Source organism: Sus scrofa, chromosome 2 (assembly GCF_000003025.6).
Source record: "Sus scrofa isolate TJ Tabasco breed Duroc chromosome 2, Sscrofa11.1, whole genome shotgun sequence".
Classification (NCBI taxonomy): domain Eukaryota; kingdom Metazoa; phylum Chordata; class Mammalia; order Artiodactyla; family Suidae; genus Sus; species Sus scrofa.
Genome location: NC_010444.4, coordinates 106,749,977 through 106,771,574, shown reverse-complemented (window position 1 = coordinate 106,771,574; position 21,598 = coordinate 106,749,977). Strand labels below are relative to the sequence as shown.

The 21,598-nt window shown below is 34.3% G+C and overlaps 1 protein-coding gene across 1 annotated transcript in view; it reads left to right on the top strand.

The window, feature by feature from the left end:
• The window catches only part of ST8SIA4 (ST8 alpha-N-acetyl-neuraminide alpha-2,8-sialyltransferase 4), a 90,976-nt gene extending 74,232 nt beyond the window's left edge, over window positions 1-16,744 (top strand). Inside the window, 1 exon segment of the mRNA NM_001037322.1 lies at window positions 12,541-16,744. Coding sequence (NP_001032399.1) covers window positions 12,541-12,823 — 283 coding nt within the window. The 3' untranslated portion in view covers window positions 12,824-16,744.

Sequence of the window (21,598 nt, the reverse complement as noted above, 5' to 3'; positions counted from 1 at the left end):
ATATGTGTTCAAATATGTATTTCTACATATTAATATATATAACTACATATATAAATGTGGTATGTAACATATTACTACATGTTATAGAGACATACTTAATCTCATATAGAGATTCACTTTATTAATTAGAATGAAATGTTTTATTTTCTAATCATAACCTGTAGTCATTTCTTTTATTTATTCCAGAAACTCTTGCATCCAATAACTCATTGTTTTATTTAACCATATTCCAGTGTTTACTGTGTACAATTATTTAGTAGATAAATGTTTGTAGTTTGTAAGTATAAAAATTCAGAACTTGTCTTTTCAAAATTCTTGAAAACTATCACTGAACTATGGAATAACACTGTGACTTATACACTTGTTCTTTCTTCATTGCACTGTGACAGATTTTTTCCCCCAAATATCCGTCATGTTCCCCAATGGCTTAGCCATCATCAGCTTCAAATTATGAATAATGGACAGATGTAACCAAATTATAATTTTTTTTTCCTTTTTGAACCAGCTTTGTTTTGATGAATCAATAAGAAATTGAAACTTAACGTAGAACTTCAGTTTGAACAGGAGTAATGTTTTCCCACATCAAAATATGTAGTCATTTCTTAAATATGGACAAGAGAAGAGACAGTCAGAAACTGGCCAGAGCATCTGACAATAAACCCTGGAAGATCGTCACTCAACATTACATTGCAGTCCCAATTTCTTTAGTCAGTAGAACCACATGTAAAATGTAGTTTTAGGTCATTCTGAACCAAACAAACTTCCATTACCTTTTTAAAAAAAATTTTTTTTTTAATTTGCTTTTTGGGGCCACACCTGTGGCATATAGAAGTTCCCAGTGTAGGGGTTGAATTAGAGCAGCAGCTGCTGGCCTCTGCCACAGCCGCAGCAATGCCAAATCCTTAACCCATTGAGCCAGGCCAGGGATCAAACCCACATTCTCATGAATACTAGTCAGGTTTTTTACACTGGAGCTATAACAGGAACTCCTCCATTACATTTTGAATAGAGGGTTTTTAACTAGTGTAATTATCTGATTGACTGTTTTGCTCTCTGGACAAAATACTCTTCAAAGAACTAGAGTTCTAGAAATGCAGAAAGTGCTGTTGAAATGTTAAGAGAAAAGGAAATGAATTATTCTGGCAAGGATTTGTTCTGACAAATTATATTTGATGTAAATTGTACAAATTAAAATTATATTTTTGACCTTAATATAGTCAATTTAAATTGGCAATTACAGGCAATTAAGTTTCCGGGAAAGCTATCTACAAACTGTAAATTAGTTAAATACACTTTTGTTTTTAAAACATTACATTCAAAAATCTACCTAAGACAAGTAGATCTTAATTCTATAGCTATAAAACGCATGTTAGGAGTTCCCATCATGACTCAGTGGAAAAGAATCTGACTAGTATCCATGAGGACACAGGTTTGATCCCTGGCCTTGCTCAGTGTGTTAAGGATCCAGCGTTGTGGTGTGCTGTGGTAGGGGTCTCAGGAGCAGCTCAGATCCCTCATTGCTGGGCTGTGGTGTGGGCCAGTGGCTGCAGCTCCAATTCAACCCCTAGCCTGGGAACCTCTATAGCTACAGGTATGGCCCTAAAGAGGCAATAAATAAATAAATAAATAATAAAATGCATGTTTATCTATACATTAATAATCTATTTGCAAACAATGCAACTTATTTTTCTTACCATATCAGTTGCCAGGCTTAAAAAGTTATTTTAATTTCTTTAGTCACTTCCATGTACTTCCAGAGCCTGTCTCTGACCTGATAATTCTTGCCACAGGAAGAACAATCATAATGAGTATATTTAGCTTTCTTGAAGGCCTGTGAGACTAAATTAATTAGCAGTTGTCCTAGATTAGAAAATTCAGAATTAAGAATACTGAAACACTTAAGAATTTGGGAACTCCATATGTGACAGAATTTAATAACCAAAATGTAACTATGAAAGACAGTTATCAGTGCTTTTTTGTGTCCGTGCTTATTACACTTCAGCATCACTGACTTAGAAAGTTTAATGTTATTAAATATGTTTAAGTAGAATTTATAAGCCATCTCAAAGCATTTTTAAACCATGTCCCCTCATGAAAATCATCACATTTCATGCGCCTCTTTAATTATATGTGGAATTTCAAAATAGTGTGACTTAAACCCAATCAAATCAACAATAATATTTATTAAGCTTCTATTTCCACTTCACTCCAGAAATCTACCTGTTTCCCCTTCCTCAGTGAACAATCACTGGTTCTGATAAGCTGGTTAGAGATCTTATTTACCAAGTGTCTCATGTAGGCAGCCATTTTGAAAAACTCAGTAGTTATTTTTTCTTATTTAATTGAGGAAGTCTCCAGAATAGCCTCCATTGACTTCTTTTTTTCTCTTAGCATTTATAATTTAACGTTCCTCAGATACATCACTCAGTCCCTGAGTTCCTGAGTTTGCTTTCATACACAGTTGTTAGGCCAGAGACGAAAAGGTTTGTTTTCATGTTGTACAAAATGAAGGACCCTCTGGACAGCTCTTACAGAGTGCCCATGAATTTTAATGATTTTCAGCCTTTTTGGTGTTGCATTTCACTTAGCCTCTATATTTGAAAGGATGAATAGTAAGATAGCAGCTGAGACATTTCAGAGATGTTAAGCAAGACCATTAGAGATTCAGTGTGAGATTTCTCAATATTTTAAGCCTGGCCACTCTTATTCCAAAATTTAAATGTAATTTATTCTCCAGCAGGGTATAGTCCCTTTCTGAACCTCTGTATCCCCCAGATCCATCTCTTGTTTTCTGCACTGTGTTTCATGCATTAAGGAAGTTTATATGAGTCAGCATACAAAACAATAATAACGTGAATATACTAACACAAAGAGAAACAGATGGTCAAGAATACGGTACACATGCTTTGTAAGCCAACTCCCACAGATTGCTTATCTTCAGACTTTTTTTCCCCAAGTAGAATCAATCATCAGGCAAGTGATTTGAGATGCTTTATTATGGAAATATTCCTCTTGAACAACAACAGCAACAAAAAGCCATCTCAATTACATTTTCATTTTAAAGAGAGTTATGTTTCACCCTCTTGATAAGTTTATTGTTATGAAGTCTGAGCTAATTATCTCCATCAACTTATATTCTGTTCAAAGAGTCTGGAAAGAAAGTTTTGTGACTCATTTTTTAATTTGTATTATATCAGTATGGGTAAAAGAAAACAAATCTTATGAAATAAATGTTTGTCTTAGTGCCTCTAAATTTATGTGAATTTCATGATTGCTATATTCAGTTGAATTGTATAGTTTATATTCTAGATGAAAACCTAATGATCATTTCTCTCTGCCTCTTAAAATTTATCAAGTTTAAAAGAAGTAACTACTGGGTTTTTTGTTTGTTTGTTCACTTGTTTTTTGTTTTGTTTTGTTAGATGATTTTTAAGCCCTACTTGTGTAATGCAGGCAATAATTCAACAAGTTCTTTCAACAAGAAAAAAAAAGAACTAAACTGAACTCAAATTCACCAGTTGAGTATTATATAGACATGTGCATAGGTAATGTGATTGACCTTACCTAATACAATTGCATCAACATAATACATTAAATTTTATTTGTGTGTAAATTCATTAGTTCACAGTGAACTCTTATTTGTATCGCATCTTTAAATTCCTCCCAGAAGATAAGATGTTTCAGTTCACGTTTATAGATCAGGAAACTAAACACAGATGTGAGGAGGAGCAGCCAAGTCTCACAAAGCAAATTCTAATTTGAGCAGAGCTCACTCTGATAGCTGACTCCACTCTAAATCCTAGGATTTTCCATTGTACCTAAACTGCTCAGTTGTACAGCATGGTAAAGCCAATTTCATACTTGCTTCTGAATTATTTTTTTCCATTTCTTTTTTGGAGAAAAACATAATATTAAAGTAATTCATACAACTATGTATATAATAGATTATATGGATAGATAATTAGATGAGAGATAGCCTAATTTTAAAATTATTTGTTTAGTTTCTATAGAGTTATAATTCTCTCTAATTTTTGAGTCGTCAATAATGTGTAATGTTAAAAGAAAATAATATGTTTGACTTAGGAATTTATCTTCTTACCAATGTGAGGTATAAACGTTCAGTATTACATTTTTTAACATGTAACAACTTTACTGCTACATAAGTCACCTACCATAGAATGCACTCTTTAAAGTATACAGTTAAATCAGTATATTGACAGAGTTGGGCAACTTTTATCACCATCAATTTTGGAATATTTTCTTCACCCAAGAAGAAGCCCCATATTCATTAGCAGTCACTCCTTATTCCTCCCCCCGCCCCCCACAAGCCCTCACCTCCGGGTCTTGGCAACCACTCATCTACTTCCTGTCCTTATGGATTAGTCTATTCCAGACTTTCATATAAATGGAATCATGTAACATTTGCTCTTATTTGACTAGCTTCTCTCACTTACTATAATGTGTTCAAGGTTCATCCTTGTGGCATGTACTAGCATTTCATTTTAATTATCATTGTATGGATATACCCACATTTTACTTATCCATTAATTGGTTGATGAAAATGGAGAGGTCCAACTTCATTTTTTCAACATTGCACTTTAACTGAATATTATGACAAACATCATAGTAGGGGAAAATCTTAGGCAAAGTATAATTTGTTACACAGTAGTCTGATTTTGTAATACTGTTTTTACCTTCATATTGTCCATAATAAAGAATAGTATTTACATAATATAATTGTAAGCTTATAGCTAGCTTTTTATTGTTTTGTCTCCTCAGAAGAATATTATTTTTTTAATATCTACTAATCATCTTCCATTCAGAAACTACTTAATAAATGTGAATAAATCATATAAATTAAATGATTCTGCCTACAAATATATTGAGAGTTATCAGCATTAGGTGAGACTAAGAAAAAGAAAAGGCAAGAAAATTAGCATTGATTCCATTAGGTTGGACTTTCATCAACTGGAGATTGACATCTGGAAGAGGAAAAAGAACAATTATATATTAACATTTGACATAGTGAAAAATATTATTTATCACCTTATGGTCTTTCCATGTTTTAAAGATTGAAAAAAATTAAATTATCCCTTAATCTTAATTCTGTGGAACAGAATTACACCAATAGTATTTCTAGTGACAGCTTTATCATATGATCTAGATCCTAAAACCTGCATCCTTGGCATTGCCTCAGGGATATTTCTTCGTGAGGCTTTTCTCTCAGCTTAAAGCCATTTCTCAACTCCTCTGCTCCCCTTTCTCAACTTCTTGCTCAGAGAGCCCTTTATTGAGTTTTAAATTCACACCAAGGACAAAGCTACTTTCTAAATGGGCAGTATCTTCAGCATCACACACTTTATGACAAGAATAAAAATGGAGAATAATGATCTATATGTGACTAACTTCCCCAAATATTATTGTTTTAATACTTGCTGAGAAAGCGTAAAAGAACTATTTTTAATTTACTTCTGACTGCCTTGATTCTGTGTCTTCACTGGGCTCTGAGAAGAACTCTGATCTTTGACTGATGTTTAGTTTGTACTCTTTGCTAGCAAGCATTTTTCATTATTGAATGGGTTGTAGATCACATTGTTATTGAATGGATTATAGATTGCATTTGCTGGTTCTGCTCCTCATGAAATAGATTTTTAGCACAACTCCGATCTGGAAAGTTAATGTAACTTGACTTATTGATGTAAACTGGGCATATCCATTTGTAAATAGTCCAAAAGAAGCTAAAATAAGATCATCAGGCCATTAGAAGAGTTGTTTACATTTTGTTACTATAGTAAAATGGACTTTTATTGGGAAACTGTCCTTATGTTGGCTGGGGAATGTGAAAGAATATCATGTAAGTGCCTCCTTAGAATAAATGTTTATGTAAAGGAAAAAAACTGCAAGGATAAAACACTGCTATCATCTTCCAATATCTAAGTCATTTTTTGATATCCTACCTTAATTCTTTCTTCTTTTGTAGGACTTCATGTCTTACAATAAATGATTTTCACTACTTTCTTTTAACCTTAGGAAGAAAAAATGTAATGGTTCCATAATTTTTTATTTTCAAAAAGTAACCCGATCTCATAAAAAGGATCATTCACAAGGTACTTCAGTGTTAACCTCATCTAATTCCTCCATCATTCTTTAAGGGACCATCCCCCTACTTTATTTCCAGTATTTCACCTTTTGGAGGTCACCACTTCTTCATTATCATGTTACAGATTATAAACTTCAGTTGTCTTTCAGAATTCAGTGAGGTTAAATGAGAAACTCAATAAAGTCTATGTCATTGCATCTACTTTATTTATTCGTGTGTATGTGAGAGCCTCCAGGCACCAGTACATGTTTTTTCAGGAAGTCCCCAAAGAGATTTTATTAAATCCAGGTAGAATCCACCTACATAATTATTTTTTAAATTCTGCTGCCAAAATCTAACCCACTTTTGATGTATGTTGTATGATGATGTATATGTGGAGTGAAACTCAGGTTTCTGATATAGTATATAAAGTCAAAGGGATTCCTTCTATTTCTTTCTGTTCAATTGTTCTCACTTCTCCACAAGATTTTATTTTTCCTGTGATATCATTCTTTTTGATTAGCTATATCTTTGAAATTATGAAGAGTTTTTTTTATAATTTTAGATAACCAATTATCAGTTTGTTATGATTTTTAACATAAGGAAAATCTTATGAAACAATCTTATGTAATAGTCACAACTATTAGGAGAAGCTAGAAATGATATTTTTCATCAGCAGTGGTTTTTATCAAACAGCTCTATAATGTTATTGAAGAGGAAGGCTGCATGTTATGTTAGATGATACATTATAAAAGTGGGAGTGTTTAATAGTCACAAAACATCAAAATTGGACCACTGCTACAACTGGATAAATACTCACTTGAATTCAGATTCTTTGCGACCTTTTATAAATGACAGTTTTAAGTATAGTAGAAACCATATTTAGAATCCCATTTTATTCATGAATAAACTGAGGCTGAATAATTTTAAGTGGTTTGGCCAAGACCACATAGTTCACTAAAGGTAAAGCACAGTCAAGACTCCAGCTTATCTAGTGCTTTGCCACTGTTGACTTGTCCCTCAGAGATTGCTAAGCCATGAGCCGTCTCATTATCACTACAAATCTCTAAGATGCCAGCAAGAATAAATTAAATAAGTACTTATTAAATACCTACTGGGTATCTAGCACTGAGCTAAATTTTATGACAAAAATCGAAGCAACATTCTTCTCTATTTTCATTACATAATATTAAACTTCTCTCTTAGTATGTAGTGAAGTTATCTTTACACAGACACAAGTTATACCCCCATCTTCTCACTTTGCAAATAAGATATGAATAAACTACCTGGGAATATTTCTAAGGCAAAGTTCTTTAATGTTGAGTTTTATTGTACACACTGAATGGGGCTACAGGTCAAAAGGAATATTTTCTGTTCTATAGCCAGTGATGTATTGAAGTTGGGTTGTGTTTGCTTGCCAGAGCTGATTTTGCCTTCTCTCCTCAAGCTCAGTGCTTACTGTCAAGTTAGTCATTCTAAATCAGCCCTGATGGAAATGTTTACACTATAGAAATTGGCAAATGCTACAAAAATGCAACTTTCTCTTTCCCCAAGCCAGTGTCTGCTTTGAAACATTTACTTACACACTAACACACCAATGTACAACACCAACATTGCCTGAGCAAAACCGGACAAGTTATTTTACTTCTTGAGCTATTAACTGTACCTTCCGTGAAGTAGAGATGGTAATATTTACTAGGGCATACATCACAGGATTGTATGAAGATTGTGTAACAGTATTTTGAAATTGTGAGTATGAGTGAAATTACTAATATCACAATAGTGAAAGTTATATATTCACTTGTAAAATATGAGACTCTCAGCAAAAGCAATGTAGCGTAAACAGATCTAGAGTTTCTTAATAATGTATTTGCACTCAACCTGACTATGTACCTGGCCAGATGAAAACAAGGGTAAAATTCAGAGTTAAGGTCAAACTCTGATTCCTAGAGTAGACATCAGGGAGACTGTAGAGATCACTAGATCCTTTTCCCATGCCTTGAGTCCTCTATGCCTCTAATGAATTAGGCTTATGAAGGTGGGTAAAACATTTTCTATATGTATACTATGAAGGGCCTCAGCAGAAAGAATTTTCTATTTTCTTTTTATCACCTACTTAATACAGAGCTCTGCAGATAAAGGACAGACAGAAAAAAAGTATTGATAAATTTGACCTCTTGAGGTTACAAATTCCTGCTTTCACTTTAGCGACATTTCAAAATACCTTAAGAAGCCTTATTCACATCTGCATGGGAATCCCTACCCTTTGATTCAATGTCACTGCCTTTGGCATTTGCAATGTGGTTAAGTAAGTTACATATCGAAACTACAAAATCATTTTCTAGCTTCAAACAGTTTTGAGAGTGTTCGTAGGAAAAATGGGTCCTTTGTACTGGATTTGAAACAGCAGTAGAGTCTTAGAGGAAACCCCAAAGCCAAACAGTCAGGCGGTTTTGTTTCTAAACTAAGGAAACATACCACTGAGGTATAATGACATGACCACAATTGTCCAGCCAATATGCAGTTACAGAAAGTGCCAGGAGAAAAGTAGGATGTGTGAATGGCACTGAAGAATGGATTGCGTGGGATATGTTAAAATTGATCTGCTGTTACTTACTCACTACATGTCGAGACTTACACTATATTCTTACATACTTACTACCTCTTTTACTTTATCATAACAATCTTGTATGTGAAATATTATTAACCCCAAGGTCCAAAGAGGTGAAGTAGCTTTCCCAAGGACTCATAAGCATTATATGACAGGTTCAAACTCACATTGTATGATCGTAAATATGGCCTTCTATAGCACACTGATTTGGTGAGTAAAGGCATTCCAAGTTGAGTGTGTTTGAAGTAAGAAATGGGACAGATATGTTGAAGGCATAGGTAAGACGCCTTGCTCATTAGCAAGAACAGAGTTTCCATATGAGAAGTAGTGAGACTCGTGGAGAGTATTGCATCTGTTAAAAAAAATTAGAAATATTTGAAAACGTATATAGCAAATGCAAGGTGAGTTTGTTTCATACGAGACAGAGTATTAGAATATTGAAGTAGAAAGGAAGGGAGGGGGAGAGGAAATTAATAATACTGAAAGAAAATTTAGCCTAGCTGATAGAAAATATTATAGGTATATCTGTGAATGATTGAAATATTTATATTAAGATCCAAAACTACTAGGGAAACAAGAGGAAACTGCACATTATGGCACTAATTATCTCTATGTGGTTGGATTATAGGCAATATTTTTCTTCCCTATTTTTTTCCTTCAAATCTTATTCAAAGAGCCTGCATTGATTTTATAATTTAAAAAAATCAATTTCCATAAAAAGAAATACATACGTGGAAACTAGATTACTTTCTAAATTGAAAACATTGCTGAATTTTATGAACATATGAATTTGAGATAAAAATTACAGCAATTGATACTGAATTAGAGTATGAATAGTTCACTATTTTATCAGTGCATTATTTTTCTTTTCCTAATCAGGGTTAATAATAGTCTATTTTTTTGTTGTTGTTGTTTTTTGCCATCTCCTCTCAGCATGTAGAAATTCCCCTGGGCCAGGGATCAAACTTGCACCACAGCAATGACCCAAGCTACTGCAGTGATAATGCTGGATCCTTAACCCACTGTGATGTAAGGGAACTCCTTATTAGTATATTTTTGATAAACCCTTAACAAGACATTTGTCATTTTTAAATATCAGCTTGTATATAAGCAGATATTTTCAGATACTTTAAAATTGTTCTGAGTTCCCGTCGTGGCTCAGTGATTAACAAATCCAACTGGGAACCATGAGGTTGCGGGTTTGATCCCTGGTCTTGCTCAGTGGGTTAACGATCCGGCGTTTCCGTGAGCTGCAGTGTAGGTCCCAGATGCAGCTCGGATCCCGCGTTGCTGTGGCTGTGGCATAGACCGGTGGCTACAGCTCTGATTGGACCCCTAGCCTGGGAATCTCCATGTGCCGCAGGAGCAGCCCTAGAAAAGGCAAAAAGATAAATAAATAAATAAATAAATAAATAAATAAATAAATAAATAAATAAATAAAACGTATGTTCCTGGGCATACTGAATCTTGATAGGTTGGCCTAAAAATTTCAAGCGTGACATAAGAGTTATATAAAGCACATAGTAAGCTCTTACTGGTTGTATTTGGATTAGCTCCTGTCTCTCTTAATTTCATAGAATGTTACTACTTGTGGCCTTAGTTCTTGACCTGCTTTAAGGTTTTGTTTTAATTTACCCGTTACATATTGATACCATTTATTAAGGCCTGTTTTTCTGTGATTTCTTTTTAGAAATTAATGACTCATTTATGTTGCATTGTTTCTCCAAAAATATCCTGACGAATGGGTAGTTTATTTCCCTGTGAAATTATTCAAATTATTTTAAGCCAAACATTACAAAACTTCTTTATAGTGTCATCTTGTAATTATAAATAATGTGACCTTGGAATCCCATAAAATAATATAGCATGATATTATTTTCTTCTAGCTATTTTTCACCTCATTTTAGAAACAAGATAATTCAGCATGACCTTCATGACTATTCCCGATAATTGTCATTCCTAATGGAAATAATCATTCTTTTGACTGAGTTTGAATTGGCTTCACCCACTTTAATTTATAAATAAATTGGAGTTCCCTCATCGTCAATGCTGTGGTTCTGGTTACAGCTGTGGCATGGGTTGATCCCTGGCCAGGAAATTCTGCATGCTGCGGGTGTGGCCAAAAAATACTTATAAATAAAAACAGTTTTTAAACTAACCAACTGTATCAGCTGACATTTGTAACCACGCACAGATTGTGCTCACAAAACTTTCCTATAATAATCATGTTAAGAACACCTGCTTTCTCAGAGCTGCAAGAGCTTCAGTCTATACCAGAGTTTCTTCAAAGCCTTCAAACTGTAGTTTAACTATGGTCCTTGCATGAAATCTTTGTCTGTGGTTTCTTCATGATATTCGTGCTATAGTTTTTGCTCATATCTTTGGGTTATAAGAAAATTCTTAGATGTTCTTCTCTGAAAATTTCTTATGAATCTTCTTTACTGAGAATATGCTTTCTCCAAACACTTGTAATAACAAAAGGTTTATGATGCACTTCACATTGCTGTCAACATTCAGCATGTAGCCTTCCTCGACAAGAAAAATAAAAAAATGTGAAAGGTCAATCCTAGTTTAAAGGAGGGGGGAAAAAAGAAGGAAAAAACATTAATAATGGCTAAGTATATTTTCCCTGTTGTGGATGTTTGCAGTGAAGTTTGAAAGACTAATAGTTCTTTAACCAAATGAAATAAAACAATTTTGTTTGCATATTCAGTAGTCAAGATGTATATGATCTACCCTAGAAAGGTTCACAAAATTTTTTTTAATAAAGAAAAAGGAAATAATATAGTGCAAAATCTAAGGCAAGTGTTTAAACACAGAATGACCAGAGTCTAGCAATCTTCCCCCGCCACCCCGTATTTGTATGGTTAAGGCATATATTTCCCTGAATAGGAGATAATAATAAAAAAAATAAAAATCCAGTTCACTGACTTTATTTACAATTGGACAACTCTGAAGGTAAGACAGAGTCCACATTCTTCATCTTTTAGCTGATTCCACTTAAGATAATGAATATGGCAAGAAGTATTAGAAACCTCCTTCCTTGCCAAAAGTGATGATTAACTTGTGAGTGTGCATGCTTTTCAGGTGAAAAAGCATGTGTGTGTGTGTGTGTGTGTGTGTGTTTTCCCCAAAGTTTGGCAACAATGGTGAAGCGAACATTTTGGAGTAATTTTTTGCCTTTTTACTGAATAGTAGAATATATTTACCAGCATTGAAATATATTTTACCTGTTTAACAGAATTTTAAACTGCGTAAATGGTGAACTATTTACCAAATGTACATTATGTTATTTGTTTTATGTTGTTGTTCTGTGGGTTGAGGCAATATTCTTAATTAGCTTTAATAAATGTGATTTGGAATTTGGAGTTGAATCAGCATAATATAGGCAAAGCATTTATTTATATTTTTATTTGAAATATTAAAGATTTTAAAAACCTATAGGCATAGTTTCAAATCCTCTTTTTCTAGGAAAATTACTTAATCACTGTCCAATTAGTGTCCCTCTTGCAATTATATTTAACACTTTCTTAGAAGATTCTACTCTGTAGATTATATAAATGTTTGCTGCTAGTTCATTTTGAATGAGAGATTCCTCAGTAATATTTATCTATGATCCAGGTCCCTTGGACATTCATATGACCTCACAAATAAGCACAAAAATAAAGGATAAATGCATGCAGTTTTCTAAGTGCTTATGAGATATTTATTCAGCAATCTTTTGAATGTCATTCGTATAATTACTTTTCAAATTTCATTTACTTTAATAATACGTAGTATACTTGCTACAGGGTATGTTGAATGTTTCTCTAAGTTCTTCTCTTGTGTGTGTGTGTGTTTTTTTCCCCAGTTACTGGCTGACAAACAAAGTTCCTATCAAACGACCCAGCACCGGTCTGCTCATGTATACACTTGCCACGAGATTCTGTGATGAAATTCACCTGTATGGATTCTGGCCGTTCCCTAAGGATTTGAATGGAAAAGCTGTCAAATATCATTACTATGATGACTTAAAATACAGGTACTTTTCCAATGCAAGTCCTCATAGAATGCCATTAGAATTCAAAACATTAAATGTGCTGCATAATAGAGGCGCTCTGAAACTGACAACAGGAAAGTGCGTAAAGCAATAAAGCACATCCGAAACATACAAACTGGATATGCACTTCTTTTCTGAAGATGCTTCCTAAGATTTGAAAATAGGATCCAAAACAAGACTGGGTTTCAGCATCCACCACTTATCTGAAAGGTGATAAAGGACATTCATGAGAAATCCACTACCAGCCGATGAAATACCTGCGAAGTGCTCTAAAAAATTACGTATTTTGACTTCAAGGGTCCTAGTAAGTGCCACTTCCACTAAGAACACAGTTTGAATGTATAATCAGTAGTGTTTACAAGATCCAACAATGCCCTCGTCATTAGTTAACCAAGCAAATATGTTCATCACTGTTGGGCTGCCCCTGCAACGCCAAGCACATGAGAAGAGCAACCCGGGAACACAGCTCAGCCCTTGGGGAAAGTGAACCGTCCTGTCAGCAGAGATCAAGATGGAAACAGTTTGAGCAGTGAAATCCATAAGATGAAACAACTCAAGTAAATGCCTTCAGTCAGGACTCCGAGTGTGATCATGAATATTATGTTTTTGTTTCTGTTCTCGTTTGCCTTTTGGAATCTCTTTTGCTTTGGGTGTTGGGGTGCTTAGAAATCCTTTCTGAGATAAATATGAATGAGATAAATAACATTCAAATGATCATTTTTAAAGTTCTATTTTTTACGGGTTACCACACAATGACTTTTTTTAAAAGTTTTATTTTGCATAACTCTAAACCTCTAGATTTTATGCCACTGATGTAGAAGGTACCAACTAAACTGTATCACTCAGTAATCTTGAGCCATTCTATAGGATTACTCTTTGTAATCTAAGATGGTAAAATTAACAGGAAAAAAAAAAAGTACTTTTGGTACCAAAGATTATATTGATATCTCTACACAATAGACCATTCTCCTTTCATGAAAATATGCTACTAATATGAAAGTTATCTCTAGGTATTTTAAATTTTCCAAATTCTAACTTTGTTTTTATTTGAGGGAAGATTCCATAGCTTTTATATTTCATAATTTGTGGAAGCATTTTGCCCTTTAGAATAAATGTTTGACCGGTAGGGCTGAAACGTGACTTCCAGTTCTTGTTATTCAAATGGGAAGATTGGCATGCTCTCTAGATTGTTGTTCAGTTTTCTTAGTGCAGAAAAAAATACAATTACTACAGTGTTGTTTTCATCACAGAGATGGTGAAAAAAAATTAAGAGGTTTAACAACAAAAATATATACCAGTATTTTGCACTTCAAATTAATTAAATTGAGCAATATTTTTTCTGTAATTAAATTTATTCATGTTATCACAATGTGTTTTCAAGGAAGCACATGAAATAATTAATACTGATTTTTTTTTTAATTTTAACATATCACAGAATTGACCAATAGGCCAATTTCTGGTAATTACTACTAGGCTGGTAGGTAATTCTGATGATAAATTGTTTCTTTAGAAAGCAGAAGTTCTGTGTTCCCACTTCTACTCTTAACCTGAAACAACATAGATTACTTCTTGTTTCTTAGGGAAGCCAGTCTGAGGAAAGAAGAAATTGTGTGAGGAATATGTGTTTTGGTTCTTAAGGAAGACAGTCTGAAGAAAGAATAAATAGCATGGAGCATATATACATATATATACATATATATGTATATGTATGTATATGTTAGCATGGAGAATATATATATAATCAAGGAAAAGGATATTCACAGTAGTACAGTTCTCAATATATTAATAATATATGGTATTCTTTTAAAAATATGATAGCTCTTTGGGATACAGAAGATTTTATTTTCTGAGAATTCATGTATCTCTAAGAAAACAAAATAGAATCCATAAAAGAGATGCATAGCTAAAAACGGATAGAGCATGATGTACTTTTATCATTGAACCTCTTATTTATTGGAAGTTTTTCAAGGATTAGGTACATATTTTGAATTTAAAGTGGAAAAGTGATTTACTTAATGAATCAAAAGTAGGTAATTACTTAATTTCAACTATTTGCAGACAAGTTGTTTGAGTAGCCTTTAATTTGAATTCAATAGAAATTTTGAAGTCACAAGTAAATTCTCCTAGATAAAATCCACTGCAGAATTCATTGAAAGTATGTCTTAAAAAGCAGCAGCAAGGTACCTTGCCGTTTTCACTGCATTTGCAACAAACATATTTAACCAATTTTAAGGCCACAGCAAAAGCATCCCAGACATTCACTGTTCTGCACATTGCTGTTTATCCCATGGATGCATTGAGTAGTGCCTTTTTAGCTTCGCATTGCTTTGTTACCCTATGCTTTGTGTTCTCTAAATACATTGCCCAGTTCTGAAAATGCTCAGCATATAAAAAGGGCTTCAGCATCGACTGAGACTACTTTTGTTCATCTCAGGGAACTTTCAATACTCAAGAATGAATTCAATTAAAGGCATTTAGTGTTCAAAGAAGACAAACTGTACAAGACCAATTCATTCCCTATTGTATTCCTTTTCATCTTCCCTCCCCCTTCACGATCCACTGTGGCCTCCTCATAGGGATAGGGCAAGGAAATCACAGAAGGCTAACAGCAAGAAAAAGAAAAAGGATTGAGATTTAACCACTAAGGGGGCAAAAAGGCATAATGAAGAAATCAAATTATTCATACCTAATGGAAATATCTAGGGTTTTTTTCTTTTGAGACTATCATATGTTCATAGCTTTAATATTTTATTTCTTTTTCACGATTGAAACCTGTACCTGGCACTGTTCAGGCAGCTGATGGTGAAATACACCTGTCCTTTGAACAGGGCTGTTACTGTGCTGTTAACATGAATAGGCCATGGACACATTTTCATCTTTATTACCCAGCCTGTTCTATACTTAATATAAAATTGCTAGAAAGAAAAAATAAATTGGTACCAGATTTTTCTGGGCAAATCTAATGATTCAGCCTACAGGACTGATGAAATGACTGTGGAAGCTTTTCTGTCTGAAAGAAGGTGTTGGACATTCAAATGTCTTTATGTATTGTACATCATATGAAATGTATATCTGTTGCTAATGGGAATTTCTACATGTATGCTCACAGAAGCAATTTATTTAAATAATGCTATAGGCAGTGTACATACCAACTAGTTATTAAGCTACTACACAGGAAAAAAAAGTGAACAAAGTAATCATTTGCGCCAGTTAGTCACAATGCACACAGTGTGGTATTTGGTTCTTAAAAGAGTTGTTTTCATGTGGCTGTTGTTGGGAGTTTCTATAACCATGGAAGGGGTGTAGGAAGAGTTATGTATAGTTAGTTGTTACCTCTACAGGTTTGAGAGTTTCCCCATCAGACATTATCAATATACCAATGTTTTACAAATTGAGTGAGAGAGGGTTATTGTTCATATTTGATGAAAGAAAATCCAAATAAGGCCCACCTAGAAATAGATATTTTATTATATATGTGCTATAGATATATCTACATAGTACAGATAGACATGTGTGATGCATATATACAATGTTATATATGTGAGTCTATGTGTATACACAGTGAGTCTCTAATATACACACACTAGATTTGTGTTATGCTAACATCTTCAGGAGCTTCCCTGTGGAGCCCTCGGAGATAAGACCATTTTAGAATAAAGAAGTTCTTCTGAGACTTCAGTTACTAACCTGCTTTAAAAGGATCTACTTTATAACTGAATCCTACGTTGTTCATATCTAGAATTACAGTAAGGGTCTAGTGTATTATCCAGATCTTAAAAAAAAAAAAAAAAAAGTGAAAATTTAAAAAAAAGTCTTCAAGCTGGCAATGTATTTGAATTATAGTTTTCAGATTGTGGCTCCAGACCCTGTGTCTCCCCATTTAAGTAGCACCTTTTAATAAATACTGTTTCTTTGTGTAGGCAAAAGCACAAGTGTTTCAACTGTATATAGCAGGAAAAAAAAGAGTTTACAGAGATAGCATTGCTGCACAGGATAATTGCTACTGAGTATTTCTTATATCCTTTGTGGAAGTGAAAGGTTTATTCTGTCAAGTTCATTCTGTTCAACACTGTTTCCCTATTGTTTATGTATAGCAATTGGATGTTATTGTTTTATCATTTATAAAATTGTACAATAAATTAAAACCCCATTTTTTTTCACTTTTTCTCTTATCTCTTATGTCAAGACCTCTGTTCCACTTTACATGGCAACATAAGGTGATACAAAGCTTTAACTAATGCTTTTGTTTCCCCTGCCTCTCAGCCCTAACCATTGGCAATTTGGGAAATCATTTATTTTAAAGTGTGTATGTGGCAATATGGGCGATATCAAAATCCTTGTGAACATCAGGAAATCCTTAACAGTTTTCTGTAGGGTCATTCTGTTTGTGGTTGAGGTAATGGAGTGTTACACAAGTTACAATCATTTATATCCAATTTCTATTCACTCTACCTTCATGGATGCAAAGGCAAGTGGCTCCTTAAATACTACATATTCTTACGGTTGCCCTTGTGATTTCAACTGCTATTACACCCTGTTTGCAGTTCACCTTTCAGGGGATAATTCTGAAAAACTCATACTTAAGTCTTCTTCCGTGCTTTCTAGAATTGGCTAGACTATGTTTCAGGCTGCCCTCTTTTCTCCAGAAATTAACTTTATTTTCATGAGGTCACTTTTAGCCTTCTGTCTGTTTGAAACATTTGCTAGAGATCAATAATGAAACATTAACAGTGGTTGATGAATATGGATCTTATTTGTATATGCATAATTAGCTTTTAATTTCAAAGATTCACATACAATGAACAATCCCTATATATTCTGGGGCTATTCAGACCTCATCATGAGCCTGTGCAATGTGTATTGCAATATCTTAGTATCACAGATGAAATTAGCTGAGAGCATGCGATTTGCTGAAGGTCACAAAGCTCAGAAGTGGGAAAACAAGGATTGGAATCCAAGTGGTCTGCCTGACTTCAGTGTCCACCTTCTTAACCCTCAGGTTTTGATGCCAATACTTTTTCACTGGTAGGAAGTACCCTGGGAAACTTGGTTCACAAGTAAGTCATTATTTAATGAGCATGATCCAAAGTTGAGGTAAGTACATAGTCAGGGTATATAATTTAGACTTTGGGGAAGACTAATGAATGAAAAAGAATGATCATTTCTAAAGACAAGAAAAACCACTCTTTCAGGGCAGTGTCTCCTGGATGGTACTGCATTAGCACTGCTGATTCTTGATCCAGACTCTTCCTGTGGGTTTGTTTTGTTTTGTTTTGTTTTTGTTTTTCATTTAAGCTGGTTTACTCTTATGATAGAATCTGAATTTATGTATCACAAAATTTACTTATTGCACTACAGTTAAAGTCTAATTATGCAGTTCCTAAACAAACACTTGGATTGAATTTGGGTGTTTCATTCCTCTCCATTAGCAACTATTTACAGAAATATCTTAAGGTTGAAATTCTGCAGGTGGCTAATTTCATCCATTTTATATTGTGTGGGTTTTTTTAATCACTTCTCTTTCTGAAAATGGAAGTAGCATAATCTCCATATTAAGGAGAAGCTGAGTGATTTCCCCTATATACTAGCTCATCATGCATGAACTCATACAAGCAATAAATAAATAAATAATCTCAGATATAAAAATGTAAGTATTGTTCAATCCATTCTTAAAATATGGATTTCAGTCTTTTAAGTGCTATAATTACTGGAATATCAATCAACAAGTTATGTGAAAGAATTGAATGCCAAGATAAATATCTCTCTTTTAAAAATATTTTTGTTTCCAGATTGCTGATTTCTGACTCAATCCCCAGAGTATAATTTCTCAAGTAAACATAGGAAAACACTGGTCCAGGACATGCTCCACAAAAATGTGCTCAATGGGTAACAACTCCATATATCCCCTTCCTTGGAGATCCCGGAAAAATATGTTAGCATGGAAAAATGATTGGAGAAATCTTACAATAAAGAAAAATTGTGGGAGTTCTCTTTGTGGCTCAGTGGAATTGAATCTGGCTAGTATCCATGAGGATGCGAGTTCAATCCCTGGCCTCACTCAGTGAGTTGAGGATCTGGCATTACTGTGAGCTGTGGTGTAGGTCATGGACAGGCAGGTCAAATATGGCATTGCTGTGGCTGTGGTGTAGGCTGGCAACTGTGGCATTAATTAAACCCCTAGGCTGGGAACTTCCATATGCCACAGGAGCAGCAAGGAAGCAAGTGATAAAGAAAGGGAGAAAGGAAAAGAGATGGAAGGAAGGAAGGAGGAAGGAAGGGAGGAAGAAAGGAAGGAAGAGAGAGAAGAAAGAAGGAAGGAGAAAGAAAGGGAGGGAGGAAGGAAGAGAGAAGAAAGAAAGGAAGCAAAGAAGGAAGGGAGAAAGAACAAAAGAAAGAAAAGAGAAAGAAAAGAAATTGCTATTGTTTAAAAAATTATAGATAATTTTGCATATAACTTCTATTAAGTATGAAATTGTGTTCTTCAGAGTAGATTTTGGATGACACTCCTGAATGTAACGAACAATACAAAAGGAGAGAACAGGTAAGAGCTTCAGTTGGAACAGTTTATGCTCACCTTATTCACTGTTACTTTAACCATAGGCCACAATATTTTTGAATAATATTTCCAAATAGGAAAATATTTTAAACATATATTTATTCATTAAATTTTTATATTAATTTTAACAATAGCAGTAACTCTTTCCTAAATAGTAGTCATACAATGACTACATTCCTAAGAGCAGTCCCAAACCTAAATTGCTCTTTCTGGGCAATGCACAAATTAGTTAGCTTTAAAACATTAACAGTACAGGATGTTAAAAAAAAAAATGCTATGAGTTGCTAATTTGCATTTCCTAGAACAACTCAGTGTACCACAGTAAACTCTCTATCTGCTGTCTGTCCAGCCCAGCTTCCTTCCTCGTTCCAGCCTCCATGCCACACAGGTGGGCTGTCTCTGAGCATATCTGCCTGTGCTGCCAAAATGTAAACACACTCAGCTGGTAGAAGATATTTTCCAGGAAAAATCGCTACCCCTGGAGCTGTCCTGCTTTGGATTCTATGTTAATTGATCGTGATTGGGCGAAAGGTCATTGTGTTTATAAAGATCATTTGTTTCTCAGGTAAGAATAAAAACAGGGTAGATGTTGGCTCCAGTGTTTGATGTTTACCACATCCATGTGTGAAGCACTATTTCTGAAGTCTCTCCTAATAAGTCAAGATTTTGCTTTTTTAAAATATGGGATTTTAAGGCCTTATTTGCCGAGCTCTTAAAGTTAAAACATAGGCTTAGTAGAAGAAAAGCAAGTATACATTTTGCTTTTCTGTGGCTATTGTTGTAATTGTTATTAATGTTCTTATGAGTTGTTAGAATAATTGTTTCTATTCATAGTTCTCAGTCCTACTTTTTATCAGTATTTTAGTCATTCATTTATGGGGTAATTTTATTTAATCCTCTACATATTGATGGCATGTTTTTCTTATGTGAGTTTATAAACTCTGAATATATGTATATTTGCAAATCTTGATGATATGTAACATCTAAAAATAATTTATCTTATAAACTGTTACATTCTTTCCATATTTATAAAGTAATACTACCTATTAGGCATTCTATGAAACACGTGGAATGCCTTTCCTCATGCTTTTCAAAATTAACATGAAAATGAAAACAAGAAAAAAGTATATACTTTGGTGGCAAGTATTTGACTCCTAAATTGCCCAGATCCTCAGGGGAGCATAGAAGAAGCCAGGCAGAGGACACAGGCTCTTTTGGGCATGAGTTGCAGTCAGGTGGTCAAATCTAGAGAAGCAATACACCATTAAATCAGAAGACCTAAAGAACAGAAGCTAACTGTGATTTTGTTTATGTGTTGTTTTGTTTTTATTTTTAGTGAACTGTAGGGTTTGAGAAGCCATAATTCTAAAAAACTGCAATATGCAACCATCTCTTCTTCTAGAAATTGTACAATTTCCACCCCTGCTCCTGACCATACTTCCGCCCAGGGTCACTGTTGAATTACAAGTTTAAATAAAGCTGAAATACACTCTAAATACATCAAAACTAAGTAACTGCAGACCTCTTGAAATTATCCACTACAGAAGACCCTCCATTTCCAAATGTCTCTATTCATATACACTTTGTGTTTCCAACTTGAAGGCACATAAATAAAGCATCTTGTGCTTGCTTCCAAGTAATGACTTTTTAAAATGACTTATTTCTGTCACTTCAGTACATGTTTCCAAATTACCATGACTTTTAAGTTTAATTTTGGGATGAACCCAGAATTTCAAAGTCTTTGTACCCAAACTTTTCAAGATGTGGGATGTGGGGACCTTCAAATATTACTTCTCATTCAAGGACTGTACCTTCTCTCTTCCTGATGGGCTCTCCTTTTGATGTCCTTATCTAAAATGTGTTTCAGTAGGATTTTTCTTGTCTTCTTTCATTTTCTCACCTCTAGAGTTCTTATCTATTTTGATGCTTCCTAAAAGGGCAGATGTATGAGTATGTGGAGATATTACAACAAAGGAATACATTCATAGAAAATTGTTCATTTTTATGCCATATTCATAGTGTAGGTTCTCTTTAAAACACAGCTCAAAGGGATTTTAATGCAAAGTCTCTTGAGCAAATACTCCTAGGAAGTAGAAGTGAGGAACAAGGGTGCCATAGACTGAATGTTTGCGTCCCTCCAAAATTCCTCTGTTGAAATTCAATCACCAATGTCATGGTATTTGGAAGGCCTTTAGGAGGTGGTCAGGTCATGAGAGTGGAGCCCTCATGAAGGAAATTAGTGCCCCAACAGAAGCAACCCCAGAGACATTCCTCACCTCCCGCATCATGTGAGGACACAGCAAGAAGATGGGT